The sequence below is a fragment of the Nannospalax galili genome, unplaced genomic scaffold (assembly GCF_000622305.1).
Source record: "Nannospalax galili isolate Female #2095 unplaced genomic scaffold, S.galili_v1.0 scaffold307, whole genome shotgun sequence".
NCBI classification, from domain to species: domain Eukaryota; kingdom Metazoa; phylum Chordata; class Mammalia; order Rodentia; family Spalacidae; genus Nannospalax; species Nannospalax galili.
Genome location: NW_008359625.1, coordinates 6,215,232 through 6,228,940, shown reverse-complemented (window position 1 = coordinate 6,228,940; position 13,709 = coordinate 6,215,232). Strand labels below are relative to the sequence as shown.

General features: G+C 47.2%; 1 protein-coding gene across 3 annotated transcripts in view; it reads right to left on the bottom strand.

Annotated features, from left to right (window-relative positions):
* The window catches only part of Adck2 (aarF domain containing kinase 2), an 18,376-nt gene extending 6,057 nt beyond the window's left edge, over window positions 1-12,319 (bottom strand). Inside the window, exons 1-4 of one of the 3 annotated variants that reach the window (XM_008823516.3) lie at window positions 10,555-12,317; window positions 9,077-9,223; window positions 3,546-3,674; window positions 2,173-2,268 (exon numbers count right to left, since the gene is read on the bottom strand). In XM_008823516.3, the coding sequence (XP_008821738.1) occupies window positions 2,173-2,268; window positions 3,546-3,674; window positions 9,077-9,223; window positions 10,555-11,490 (1,308 nt within the window). In that variant the 5' untranslated portion in view covers window positions 11,491-12,317. Of the gene's footprint in view, window positions 1-2,172; window positions 2,269-3,545; window positions 3,675-9,076; window positions 9,224-10,554 lie in introns of all 3 variants that reach the window. The other 2 variants (XM_008823514.3, XM_008823515.3) reach the window with 2 other exon arrangements.
* Window positions 12,320-13,709: the final 1,390 nt, after the last annotated feature.

The following is a 13,709-nucleotide window of genomic DNA, read 5'->3' as shown; positions in this document are numbered from 1 at the left end:
TACAGGTGCATTCACATACATGTAGGCAATACACTCATACACATAAAATAAAAATAATAAATAAAATATTTTTTTTAAAAAGTATCAGCCATCTTGGCTGGCGGGGTTGACGGCCTGGATCTGGAAAGCTCAGCCAAGATATAGGGAAAAAAGCCCAGGGATGCATGCCTTTCTTTTGATCTTTGTTCCAATTTATCTCCACTGTGAAAGAAAAGTTCCCAGAGTCTATTCACAAATTATCTGGGACATCTTTAACCCCCAAAATAGCCATACCTTGCCTGACTCTGTTTCTGAATTAACATTCTTGTGACTAATAAAATGTACTAATTTAGCAGACCCCACCAATCGAAAAGCTAAGAATGTCATCAGATAGCATATGAGAGCTACAGTAGAAACCACCCCCCTTTGCTATGACCTGTCTACTGAATGTATCCATCAATGTATTTGAAGTGTCTTGGTTTATGACTTTTCTTTGTTCTGTTACCATAAAAACATAATGCAACAGTTACCATGCTGGAACATGAAATTTGGGGTAACGTGAATCTGTGTTCCCAGGCCATGGTCACTCATATTTGGCTCCAAAATAAACTATCTCTTAGCACCCCCCCCAAAAAAAGAAATATCAATTCATCAAACCATCATGGCAACACTGTGAGCAAAGTCCTTTGTAACCCTCTAGACCAATGAGAAGCTCAAGGGCAGAGCCCTGCCCCAACTGCCCCTCCCAGTCCCCAGACAGTAAGTAGGTGGCAGAGCTGACATCTGGTTTCAGACACAACCAGATTCAGACTCTGGGCTCCAAGCCATCTGAATAGACCAGGCATGGGACAGATGCCCTTCTAATACCTCTAGAGTCAGTGTGGCACAGACACTGCCTGGCAAGCCCATCCATCTGTAACTCCAGTTCCAGAGGATCTGACACCCTCTTCTGGCCTCCATGAGCATTGCAGACACACAGCACACTTACACCCATGCGGGCAAAATATTCATACCCATTAAAAATAAATCCCGCCAGGCATGGCGGTGCATGCCTTTAATCCCAGCACTTGGGAGGCAGAGGCAGGCAGATCTCTGTGAGTTCAAGGCCAGCCTGGTCTACATAGCAAGTTCCAGGCCAGCTGGGGCTGCAGGGAGACCCTGTCTCAAAAAGACCAAAAAAATTTTTAAATATGTATTAAAAAATTCACTGAACACTACACCAAAGACCTGTGCACTTGTCAGGTATGGCTCATGCCTGAAATCTTAGCACCTGGATGGCCGAAGCAGGAGAATCAGTGTGAGTTTGAGGCCAGCTACATAATGAGTTCTAGGTCAATCTGAGCTATACAGAGAGAACCTGCTTCAAATTAAAAAAAAAAAAAAAAAGTCTCTAAACTTTAGTGAATATTGTAATAATGTAATTTTTTTTTTTTGGTCTTTTTGAGACAGGGTCTCCCTGTAACCCTAGCTGTCCTGGAACTCACTGTGTAGACCAGGCTGGCCTTTAACTCACAGAGATCTGCCTGCCTCTGCCTCCCAAGTGCTGGGACTACAGGTGTGTGCCACCACGCCTGGCGTAATAATGTAATTTTTTTAGGAAAGAAAAGTCAGAATAAGCTCACTTGCCCCTGGACTAAAGTCCTGACTCTTCTGAACCATACTACATGACATGCCTTCCATTTCCCACTTCTGCTTGCCTTTGGCACAGGCTGTCCTCACAGCTGAAATGGACCCATGTCCTGGATCTAGACAAGGTTCCTCCCAGCAGATGCTTGGCTACCTGTACTGACCCCTACATGTCACAAACTTCTTCCCTGCTGCTTCTCCCAGTGAACACTAAAGTAGTGTCTATTTTAAGTCTGACACTTAATTCAGCACTTAACATACAGCAGTAATCTACTAACACTGAAGGAGAGAATAGGATAGTATCTAATATGCAACATCACCTCTAGTGTTTGTCTAAAGTGTGTGCTCACCACTCTTTCCACAGCACACACAATGCACATTACAGAGCAAGTGCTCAGCATGAGCTTTGGGACACAGAAAATTGAGGGGCAGGGCTCAACTCTTTCTAAGTAGACATTCCCAACCTGCAGCTCTCTGCTTTGCTCACCCTCCCACCCAGATGCCCAGAGCTCCCCTCATGGAACCAGCCTCATCTTGAGCCTCAGCACCCAGGCGGCCCGAGCTCACCATCTTCATAAGCATGTTGATCCCCAACCATGCTATCTTCCTCTTCAGGTCGGTGGGAATTCCTGCCTGCTGGTAGCTGGACACTGGCACGCTCTCCTTGAAAAGAGTAGGAAGACAGCTTTAATTCTGCCAACTGCACCGCCTCCTCCCCTGCTCCAGGACACATAACTGCTCTGTCTTCCTGTTCACAGCACAGTGACCTAGAGGCTGATCTTAGAACACCTATGAATCTGTCATCCACACATCAGTTTTAACCTATTTACATTTCCCTCCTGTGAAACTGCACAAAAGGGTTGATAGTCATTCACTCTGCTGCTGACTGACAGGGCAGAGATGCTCCAGGTCCTGGGAGAGGACAGGCAGGTGCCAAGAATCAGCCCAAAGCCTGGTATGGGTAGGGCAAGCCCATAATCCCAGCACATGGAAGGCTGAAGCAGGAGGATCAAGAGTTCAAGTCATCATCAGCTATATAGCAAGTTTGAGTCCAGCCTGAGATACATGAGACCTGTCTCAAAACAAGACAACAAAATAAAAGCAATAAAAGAAAAGAACCTGCTGGGTGTGGTGGTGCACGCCTTTAATCCCAGCACTAGGGAGGCAGAGGCAGGCGGATCTCTGTGAGTTCAAGGCCAGCCTGGTCTACACTATAGTGAGTTCTAGGACAGCTGGGGCTACAGGGAGACCCTGTCTCAAAAAAACAAAAAAAAAAAAAAAGAAAAGAACCAACAAAAGAGTCACGAATGAAGTGGGGCTTGAGCAGAAAAAGAGAAGCCAGAAGAATTGGGGGCTAGTAAAAATGTTCAGCTCAGTTGATTTCATTATCTCATTATCAAAGCAACCCCCTGAGGGTAAAAGAAAAGCCCAGAGTCCTAGTAACTGGCTGAGGATGACACAGAAAAGACACTGGGTGGTTCATACAAGTCCCTGGATCTCACATCACCATCACTAGGGAGGTGGGTCTAGAGGACAGCTAAGGTAAATGATGTTTGTTGAGCACTCTCTCTGTCTCAAATGTGTTTTCATTCAATGCGTCATTTACTCCCAGGACAGTGTCATGAGGTCATGAGATAATAACACAGTAGATCAGACTTTAAAATCTAAGAGGTCTGAAGCCACCTACGGCCCTCTTGGCCAGCTCACTACACTCCATTTCCTCCTGCCTGGTCCTCCTCAGGTTTGGTTGGTTAGTAAGCTGGTTTTCTGCTGTGCTGGGGATGGACTCCCAAGGCCTGACACATGCTAGGCAAGCACTCTACCACCCTTGGCCCTCTCCCAGTTTTACAAGCAAAATCACATCTCTCCAGCGTCTCTCCAGCCTCTCTCCAGGATCTGGGGTAGTCGGTTGTGAGTGACAAGCAGGACTGGATTCTCACTTCATATGTTTCCACCAATATATCCTTAGTGACGAAAGGACGCAGAGGGGTGGGAAACTTCACTGATGTCACATCCTGGAAATTGTGCTGGAAGTATTCTAGATTCCGAGCTTCATAACGGAGGTCTATCTGCAGAATTGGAGAGGAAAGATGAGATCTAGTGGACACATGGACGGTCTCTGAAACTCCCACAAGTCAGCAAGTCACTAGGTTCTCCCTGCTTTCCTCAGTTTCCCTGGCCCCTGAAGAATACTCAGGAACCTCAGAGAAGGTACCCTAGCTAGTTCAAGGCCACTTCAGAAGTCCAGAATGGCCATGTGAACTCCTCCAAGCCAGATAGGTGATCCCCAGGTATTATTTGGGCCTTTCTGCTTCCTCCCTGCTCACCTACCCCCTCACACCAGCCAATGGATACCCTGACCCATCATCTCCCAAGAGTCTGGCCTCATCACCCTACCAGGCAGCCCAGTGCCCAGCTGGCCTCTTTCCTTTATGGTCAATGAGCTGGGACCACTTCCACACAGGCCTGCCCTGCCCTGCCCTGCCCCCACTGGAGAGACCACCACCACCGAACTCCCAACCCCATTTTTGCTTTTGTTCTTCGTGGTTTTTGAGACAGGGTCTCCCTGTAGCCCAGCTGTCCTAGAAGTTGCTATGTAGACCAAGCTGGCTTCAGTCTCACAGAGATCCACCTGCCTTCGCTTCCCAAGTGCTAGAATTAAAGGTGTGCCAAAATGCCAGGCTCAACTGAGTTTTTATCTTAATAACCTTCCTGGCTTTTTCTCCTCTCTCACCGTGCCCCTGTTATCTACATGGTAAAGTCTACCCTCTTCACAGTGACATGCAGGTGGTGGGGGTTTGGTCCCTGCTCATCTCCAGATCTATCTCCTTTGGTCCCTCCTTCTTCCTCTACCCCAAAACTCCAGCCTCACCTCACATCTTGCAGATTACTGGACATTCTATATGGCCTAAACTCTTCGCTCTCCTTGGACCCCCTTACTGCCAAGGGATGGAATGCAAGACCCCACTGGCCCAATTGAAAACACCTTTCAATATTCCACTCTGCTCAAGCTGAGCAGCCTGTGCCCCTAAAGCAGGACCTGAGCACATCCTCTCTGAGCCCCCACTGAGCCCATGCTAACCTGTGGAGGCTCAAATGGAACTCTAATGGTAACTGATTCCCATGCAGTCACATGGCAGCCCCTTCTGCCTACTGTAAATCCCTTAAAAACAGGAAAAGATCACTTGTTCTTATATCACATCGGCTTCTAAGAGTTTATAATATCTGCTACATGAATGCACAAATGAACAGAGACTGAGACACACACCTAAGCCTACATCATGCTGAGACAATGCAGGAGGGGGAGAGTTAGTAGGAAAGGCTAGTTTGCTTTTTCAAAGATTTATTTTTATTTTTAATTATGTGTTATGTGTGTGTGTGTGTGCGCACTTGTGCGCGCACGCATGAGTGTAGGTACACTCAGAGACCAGAAGAAGGCACTGGATCCCCTGAGGCTGGAGTTACAGGTGGTTATGAACCACCCTGACGTGAGTGCTAAGAATCAAATTTGGGTCCTCTACAAGAACAGTGTGCACTCTTAACCACTGAATCATCTCTCCAGTCAAGGCTGCTTTTTAAGACAAATGGGTGACATATGGAGACTTGAGTTTCAAGAGATGGGACTCCTGATGTCTATCAGGCTTTAACTGGGAGCTAAAGCTCAGATGGGAGGTAAAACCAAGAGTCAAGATGAAGAGATGGTAGCTAGAGTAAAAGCGATCTCTGTTTTAATTATCTTTCTTTTTTCTTTTTTTTTTTTTTTTTTGTCAAACCTTCAATAAATACTCCATAACAAAAAGCTAAGCTTTCTACCTTGGTCTAAACACCATACTACCACTACCCCTACCCCTACTCCTACCCCTACCCCTACACACACACACACACACACACACACACACACACACACACACTCCTCCCCAGTCACAACCCCCCTCCCCCAAAATTCCTATGTTGAAATCCTAACCCCTAAGGTAACAGTATTAGCAAGTAGGGCTTTGCAGAGAGTGATTAGGTCTTGAGCGTGAAGCTCTCCTCAATAGATTACAAGAGGCCTGAGACCCAACCCCTTCCACCATACAAACACACTGATGAACCAGAACACTGAATTTCACCAGTCACTGAATTTGTCTTAACCTTGGGCTGAGTCTCCAGAACTGTGAGTGGTAAGTTACTATTGCTCTACAGCATATAGTATTTTGTTATAACAGTCCAAATACTTTACTGTGTGTTTATTTTTGTTTTTGAGATAGGATCTCAATATGTACCCTGGCTGGCCTGGAACTTGCTACATAGACCAGGCTGGCCTCAAACTCACAGACCTCCTTCTGCCTCTGCCTCCTGAGTGCTGGGATTACACTCCATACCTGGTAGCACAAATACTTTCTAAACATTAAAATTTGTTCCTCAAACTTAAAACCTTCAGTCAGAGGATATAAATGACGACTTAAATATCTAAAGCCTGCCCATTCTTGCTCTAGCCAACAGGAAGCCAGTATAGATGCCCACTGAGAGGTCCAGCCAACCTCAGGAATATTTGCCAAGTCTAGCTATTATATAACTGTCCCAAAGGTCCCCATCAGGGAGAAGGTCCTCATCTACTCAATTAGCCCTGAAAACAAAGCCAAACAAAGATAATGATGGACTAGGCTCTTCTCACCCTGGAGTTTAGTCACTATGGCAGAACTAATAGACATTCCATCAGAATTGTTTCTTTTTTTCCTCCCAAGAACAAAAGGCCTTTTTTTCTTTTCTTCTTTTTTTTTTTTTAAAGACAGGGTCTCACAATGTAGCCCTGGCTCACTTGGAACTTGCTATATAGACCAAGCTGTCCTCAAACTGATAGAAATCTGCCTGCCTCTGCCTCCCTCCTGAGTGCTGGAATTAAAGTGTGCACTACCATACCTGGTAAGGAGACCATATTCCCCAAGTATGCTCACAGTTCCATGGAACCCCTATGATGAAAGCTCTGGTCAGCAGACTAGAAGGAAGAAATGTTCCCACTTCTGGACCTGGCCATAAAATCTCTTACATAATCTTCTATGATATCTCTATTCCACACTGGTACAGGGTGAAGATGGTGATAGGGGACAGGATGGATGGGAGCATTTTTCTATTCTGTACCACAAAGACATATTTGTATTCCATATTATAAAAATAAATCTAGCTGGGCGTGGTGGCACACGCCTTTAATCCCAGCAGCAGAAGCAGGCAGATCTCTGTGAGTTTGAGACCAGCCTGGCCTGTATAGTTGAGTTCCAGGCCAGTTGGGGGTATAGGGAGACCCTGTCTCAAAAAAGACCAAAAAAAAAAAGGAATCTTTATGTCCATGTTATTAGGAGCTTAGCATGTGGGCTAGAGAAATGGCTCAGTGCTTAAGAGCCCTGGCTGCTCCTGAAGAGGACCTGGGTTCAGTTCCTAGCACATACATGGCAGCTAACACCCATCTATAACTCCAGTTCCAGGGGATCCTATGCCCTCTTGTGGCAGGCACTACACAACATGGGTGCATTTACATACATGCAGACAAAACATTCATACATACACACAAAAGAAGAGCTTAGCATGTATACACCATTAACAGTTTGTTTGTTGTTACGGCACATGCCCCAGCTTAGATGGCCCTTGAAGAAGTACAAAGTTGATACCTGCAGATGTTTCCAGAACTGCCTACACCCAAATATCAGAAAGTGAGGGATGACTGCAGGGGTGATAAAGAGAGAAGCACAGACATCACAAGTCTCAGAAATATGGCTGAGAGGAGTAAGACTTAGTTCTGGAATGACTGGCTGCCTTTCACCCCCACCCTATAAAACTTGATGGATGGAGAAAAGACATAAGGCTGGTCCTTTTTTAAACTGTTATTCCACTGATTTCTCAGATGAGAGTTTATGAATAAATCATAATTTAAAGATTCAATTCTGGGCCAGTGAGATGGCTCATTGTGTGAAGGTACCTGATGCCAAGCATGATGACCTGAGTTTGATCCCCTAGACCCACATGGTAAAAGGAGAGAACCAACCAACTCCTACAAGTTATCTTCTGACCTCCACATACATGCCATGGCCCTCATGTGCCTACCCATATACACACAAAATAAAAATGTTCAAAAAAAATAAAAAAGATTTAGGGGCTGGAGAGATGGCTCAGCAGTTGAGAGTGCTGACCGCTCTTACAGAGGACTCAGATTCAATTCCCAGCACCCACATGGCGGCTACAAACTGTCCTTAACTCCAGTTCCAGGGGAATCCGAAGCCCTTCTGACCTCCGTGGCATTGCACAACATGGGTGCACTCACATACATGCAGGCAATACACTCATACTCCTAAAATAAAAATAAAAATTTTTTTTTAATTAAAAAAAATTTCAAATTTTGTCTCTGTTCAATGGCCATAGTGGTGACAGGAGACATGAGCTCTGGTATTCCAATTGCTACAGCAGTGGCAAATTTGAAAAGAAAATGGGTCCTGTGGTGGTTTGAATGAGAGTCCCCCATCCACCCCAAGTAAAATACTTTGTCCCCAATCAGTGGAGGTGTGGCCTTGCTGGAGGAAGCATGTCACTGGGGCAGCCTTTAAGCCTATATAGCCTTGCCCACTTCCAGTTTGTCTCTCCGCTTCCTGTGCCTGCTTCACAACATGAGCACACATCTTCCTGCTCCAGCTGCCTCCTGCCATGCTCCCACCTCTTATGCCTCTGGATGCATAAGCCCAATTAACCCTTTTTTTTTTTTTTGTCTTTTTGAGACAGGGTCTCCCGTTAGCCCCAGCTGCCCTGGATTCGTTATGGAGACCAGGCTGGCCTCGAACTCACAGAGATCCGCCTGCCTCTGCCCCCCCCCACCCCCAGTGCTGGAATTAAAGGTGTGTGCCACTTCGCCCAGCCATTAACCCTTTTTCATAAGTTGCCTTGGTCATGTTGTTTGTTCAATTTTTATTTATTTAATATTTTATGTTCTATTTTTATTTTATGTGTATGAGTGTATTGCCTGTATGTATGTAAGTGCACTACATGTGTGCAATGCTCACACAGGTCAGAAGAGGGTGTCAGATCTCCTAGAACTAGAGTTACGAATGTTAGTTACCTGCCATGTCAGTGCTGGGAATTGAACCAGGATCCCCTGCAAGAACTGTCAGTGCTCTTAACTGCCAAGTCATCTCTCCAATCCGAGGTCATGGTGTTTTATCAAGCAGCAGCAAAGTAATGGATACAGGTCCTAAAACTACTATAGAATAAGAACTCCCCTCTTCCCTCAGTTTACCTGAATGTAACCAAGAAATAACCTCAGAGCACAAAGTTGGTGAGACTGGGCATCCTTTGTTTCATGAGTTAGCATGACCCACCTTGACTATGAAATCATACTCAATGTGAAATGCTGGGAAATAACCTATTCATTCAGCATTTACCTGTTCATAACAACTGCTTGTGGCAAAAACACTGTCAGGTCCTATTTACAGCTGAGGGAAGAACTCACCTGTTGGACCATGAGCTTCTCAAATTCCTCCACAATCTCAGGCAAGCTAAGCCATTTGGCTCCTGGCACAAGCCCCAGGGCACGGCTGCCAATCTTCATCAGCAGTAAGTCCATGTACACCTGAGAGAGCAGGCCAGGGTGCAACACCTGCCAGAAAGAACCATGTGATGGGAAGCAAATTAGGAGGAAACATTTTACCTATTTACCTAGCCAGCAATGACTCCCACCAGTGTGCTTCTCCCCAAAGCAAATGAAAAATCACCCCAATACCTATGATGCCCTTGAAGGATGGTTCCTCCACCTTAGAGGCAGCAGGCTCCAAACTGTGTCATTTTTCCTCCTTCAGACTATTCCCAGCACCATTCCCTTAAGTCAAGAAATGAAATAACTTAAGCCAAGCCTGGTGGCACAGGTCTGTAGTCCCAGCCACTTAGGAAGGGAGGATCACAAGTTCAAAACCTGCCTGGACAACCCGGCAAGGTGTTGTCTGGAAATAAAGTAAAAAGGGATAAAGAGAAGGCTCAGCAGGTTAAGAGCACTTACTGTTCTTACTGAGGACCCAGGTTTGGTTCCCAGCACCTACATCTGGTGGCTCACAACCACCTATAATGCAAGTTCCAAGGGATCCAACACCCTCCTCTGGCCTCTGAGGGAACCTGCATGCACATAGCACACCTGCATACACTCAAGTAAACGCACATTTAAAAAAAAAAAAAGAGGGCTTGGTGATATAACTCAATGGTTGAGTGCTTGCCTAGCATGTGGGAGGCCCTGGGTTCACTCCTCATTACCACAAAAAAAGAGAGAAATTGCTTGCATGTGATAGGCATTGGTTAAACTAACAGAAATGCAGACTGTGCATCCAAATCCAAAAATCGAAAACTCAAAATGCTCCAAAATCTGGAACTTTTTAAGGACTGACATGATGCCACAAGTGGAAAATTCCAAACCTGACTTCAGGTGATGAATGCAAGTCACAACAAAAGTGCACTAAAAATATTGCATAAAATGCCGGTGTAGTACCACATGCCTTTAATCCAAGCACTCAGGAGACAGAGGCTGGCAGAATTTTACTTTTTATTTTATTTATTTATTTTTTTAACTTTTACAAAAACTTTATTGAGAATTTCATAATGCATATAAGGTGTTTTGATTAAATCCATGTAAATAATCAATCTACCTGTAGTCTGCATGCATAGCAAATATACATAAATATGAAGTATAAATTAATTTCATATTTACACTTGGGTCCTAGCCCCAAGATATCTCATCAAGTGTATGTAAATATTCTAAAATCCAAAAATTAATAAATTCCAAAACACTTTTGTTCCCAAGCATTTTGGAGAAGGAATACTCAACCTGTGAATGCAAGGCAGTGTGCAGGTGACTCACACAAGTGATTCTGACCTAGGACAGCTCAATGGGTAAGTTGGCCTGCCAGTGATGAGGAGGGCCTGGCTGAGGACAGGAGCACTTACTTTCACAGCCACTGGGATGAGGTGATCTGACTCAAGTGGGCAGCCAGGGATCTGGGATATGCCCACCCCCGACTCAACCACGCCAGCTTTAGGGAAGAGCAGCTTTTCTAGAAACGCTTGATCAGCAAGACTTCCCGGAGACTTCCACTCCTTCCCAAGGTGTTCCAACAGCTCTGGTCCTCTGCCTGCCCTGCTTCTCGAGGACAGCTGCAGACGAGAGGCTTCCCCAAGTCTCCAGGTACTGTCCTCCAGCAAAGCAATGTTGGCGAATGCCTTGTACACCTGCGCCACACAGCCTGAACCCACCGGTTCCTGGGTCTCGAAGAAGAGGAGGCGCCCCCAATCCTTCCCAAACGCCTGCTGGAGTAAGTATTCCGTAAAAGCCCAAGGGTGGGGAGTGACCTGGACGTGCAACTTGGAGAACACGGCACAGAAAGCCTCCGAAAAGAGATCGTGCCTGGTACCGGCCCATTGGCCCAACTTGATATACGTAGGGCCCGAGCTCTCGGTGGCTTTGAGAAGCAGGTGCAGCCAGAGGGTAGAGAAGCCAGGAGCCAGGTAGGTGAAGGGATACAAGAGAAGGAGGGGGAAGAATTTCGCCAACAGCACGCCGGCGCGGAGACTGATGCGCAGACACAGGAAGACGCGGCCCAGGAGCCCGCACTGGGAGACCGTCTTCACCCGCCCATTTCCAGCCAGATCACTCCAGTGGGACTTTGGCTGGTTCAGGCTGCCAGGCGGCCCCTCACCAACATCCCCATAGGCTGATATGAATTTGGGCAAAGTGCCCAGCACAAGCCAACAGAGTCTGGTATTGCGAGAGCATCCCAGGGGTCTGAGAAGGCCAACTTCCTTTCTGAACTCAAAGCATCTCAGGTGTGACAAGCAGACCCTGACAGACAAGCGCCAGGGGGTCACCATCCTCCCCAGGCCCATGGCCTAACGCTGCAGGCCATCCATCTACTTAAGCCGAACCCATTGAGAGGAAGAGAGCAAGATCTGGAGGAGTCTGAGGCCCTGGCGACGCTCCGACCGAAGCCTACGTCAGCCCGGCTCCTCGGAGGCAAGAGCGACCCCGCATCCGCCGGCTCCTCGCGGGTGCCGTAGGCCGGACCTCCAGATCCCCGCGGCGCCAAAGCCGGGAAGGCAGCACGCGAAGCCAGGCCCAAAGAGGGCAGCGACCTGGGCCAGAGAGCGCGGGCGGACGCGGGGTCACCGGCCCGCACGAGATCGCGGTAGCGCGCACCGCCCCAGCCCAGGGCTCCGGCGTGGAGAGGCGCGGCGCCGGAGACCGGTGCGGACAGCAGGCCTCCAAGAGCCGGGGGGAGGTGGGCAGAGAGGGCTAGGGGTGCGGGAGGGTGCAGCGACCCAGGCACTCCACCACGAAGGCGGCCGGAGCACCGACCCCGCGGCTGTGGGACCCCCGGCAGGCCTAGCGCCCAGTGCCAGGTAGAGGTCGGATCGCCCTGGACCACTCAGCCCGTGTCTTCCGGGAGCGCGCCTGGCACCGCCCCCACGCTGCTCAAGGTCCGCCCCTTAAAGGGACCGGGGCACCAACACCGGCAGAAGCTGTGGAAGCTGAGTCCCTGGATTGCATTTAGCGCAAAACCCAAAAGCATCTTCCTTGAACCCTTCCGCTCAGTCTGCCTCCCCTCTTCACAGCTTCACAATTTTTCGGGCTTATACAAACCACAGACATGCTAAACTGCGCAGTGGGTTGCAGGTGGGTTCTGATGGAAAGCGCGCTTTTCCGTTGCTGGGGTACCAATAGCGGGTTCTTGGATCACTTAGAGGCCCAGGCTGCATGGATTTGGTGATGGTGTTTGAACATTGGGGAATGGCTTGTACGTTCACCAGAGGAGGTGCTGGCAGCTGAGTAGCAGCCTGAGAAGGTTCCTGTTGTTGGGCTGTTGTGGAGGGAGGACTGGAAGGGGGAGGGAGCAGAGGTAGAGGTGGCTGGGCCACAGAGGGAAAGGGTTCCTCTTCTATTTGGAGACACTGGCAAAGAGCAGACCAGAGAGGGAAATAGAAGACAGGAACAGTCTTTCCCTGCTTTTGATAATTTTGCACATTTTCTCCTACTCTTTTCCAAGATTCCAAGTCAATAGTTCCCATAGCAGGAAACCAAGGATTACATTCTATAGTAATATCTAAAAAGGCCTTAATCTGTGTTTCTGTACATTTAATTCCTCTAGATTTTACCATGCATTAAATGACTGAATAGATTGGAAGTGAGACTGGTCTGGAGAAAGAGAATTACCGATATTTACAATTGCCCCTTACCTACGAACCAGCATGACAAGGAGATCCGATCAGCCAAAGGGGGGAGAATTGCTCTGTCCGCATCCAAGCAGAGGTCCGAGAGTGTCCCTGTTTCAGACACCCCGTTGTCGAGACTCAGGTTTGCTTTGCTTAGCAGGGGACCTGCTGGCTTCAGGGTAAAGGGTCTGATCGGCTAGAGTCATAACCTCTGGGACCTGTGTCTTCTCAACAGGATGATTTATTTTAGAATTCAGATGGTTTTTAATACATCCCAAGGAACTAGCAGTCAGGTGGGATACGGCAGTCACATACAAAGATTTAGAGTGCAAAGAAACAGGACATTTAGTCTGTTAGTTGGCGCCAGAAGGATTCTTAAACTTTTACTCAAGGTTATCAATGCCCATCCAGTAATTTATTGGCCACAATGTTTTCTTTCTTAGAGCTAAAAGCATGGTAAACGTATAGCTTTTAGCTCAGGAGTAAACCTTTAACCTGGCCTAATCTCTTAGCCAGGGACAGCTGAGTTATTTGTTTAGGACAAGGAGATGAGCTAAGGGTTGTTGACCAAGACCCTTTCCCACAGAGCAGGGATCCTGCACTTTTATGACCAGGCCGCTTCCTACTGCCAGCCCAACAGTGTTCTTCAAGGCAAGGATTATCAGAGCCACTATTTTCAGTGCCCCTCCCTTTTAGCAGAGAATGCAGCCTGGACCTATAAGCTTTATGCTCACCTCACCCTAGGGCCTGGCATCCTGGTTTCCTACATAGCTACTTATGTGTTCTTTGCATTTTTTTATATTTGAAAATTTAAAATAATTTAGTAATAATTATATACCTCAATTATATATTGTAACTTAGATATCCAGTTGACTTACCTTTAAAAATAGTATTTA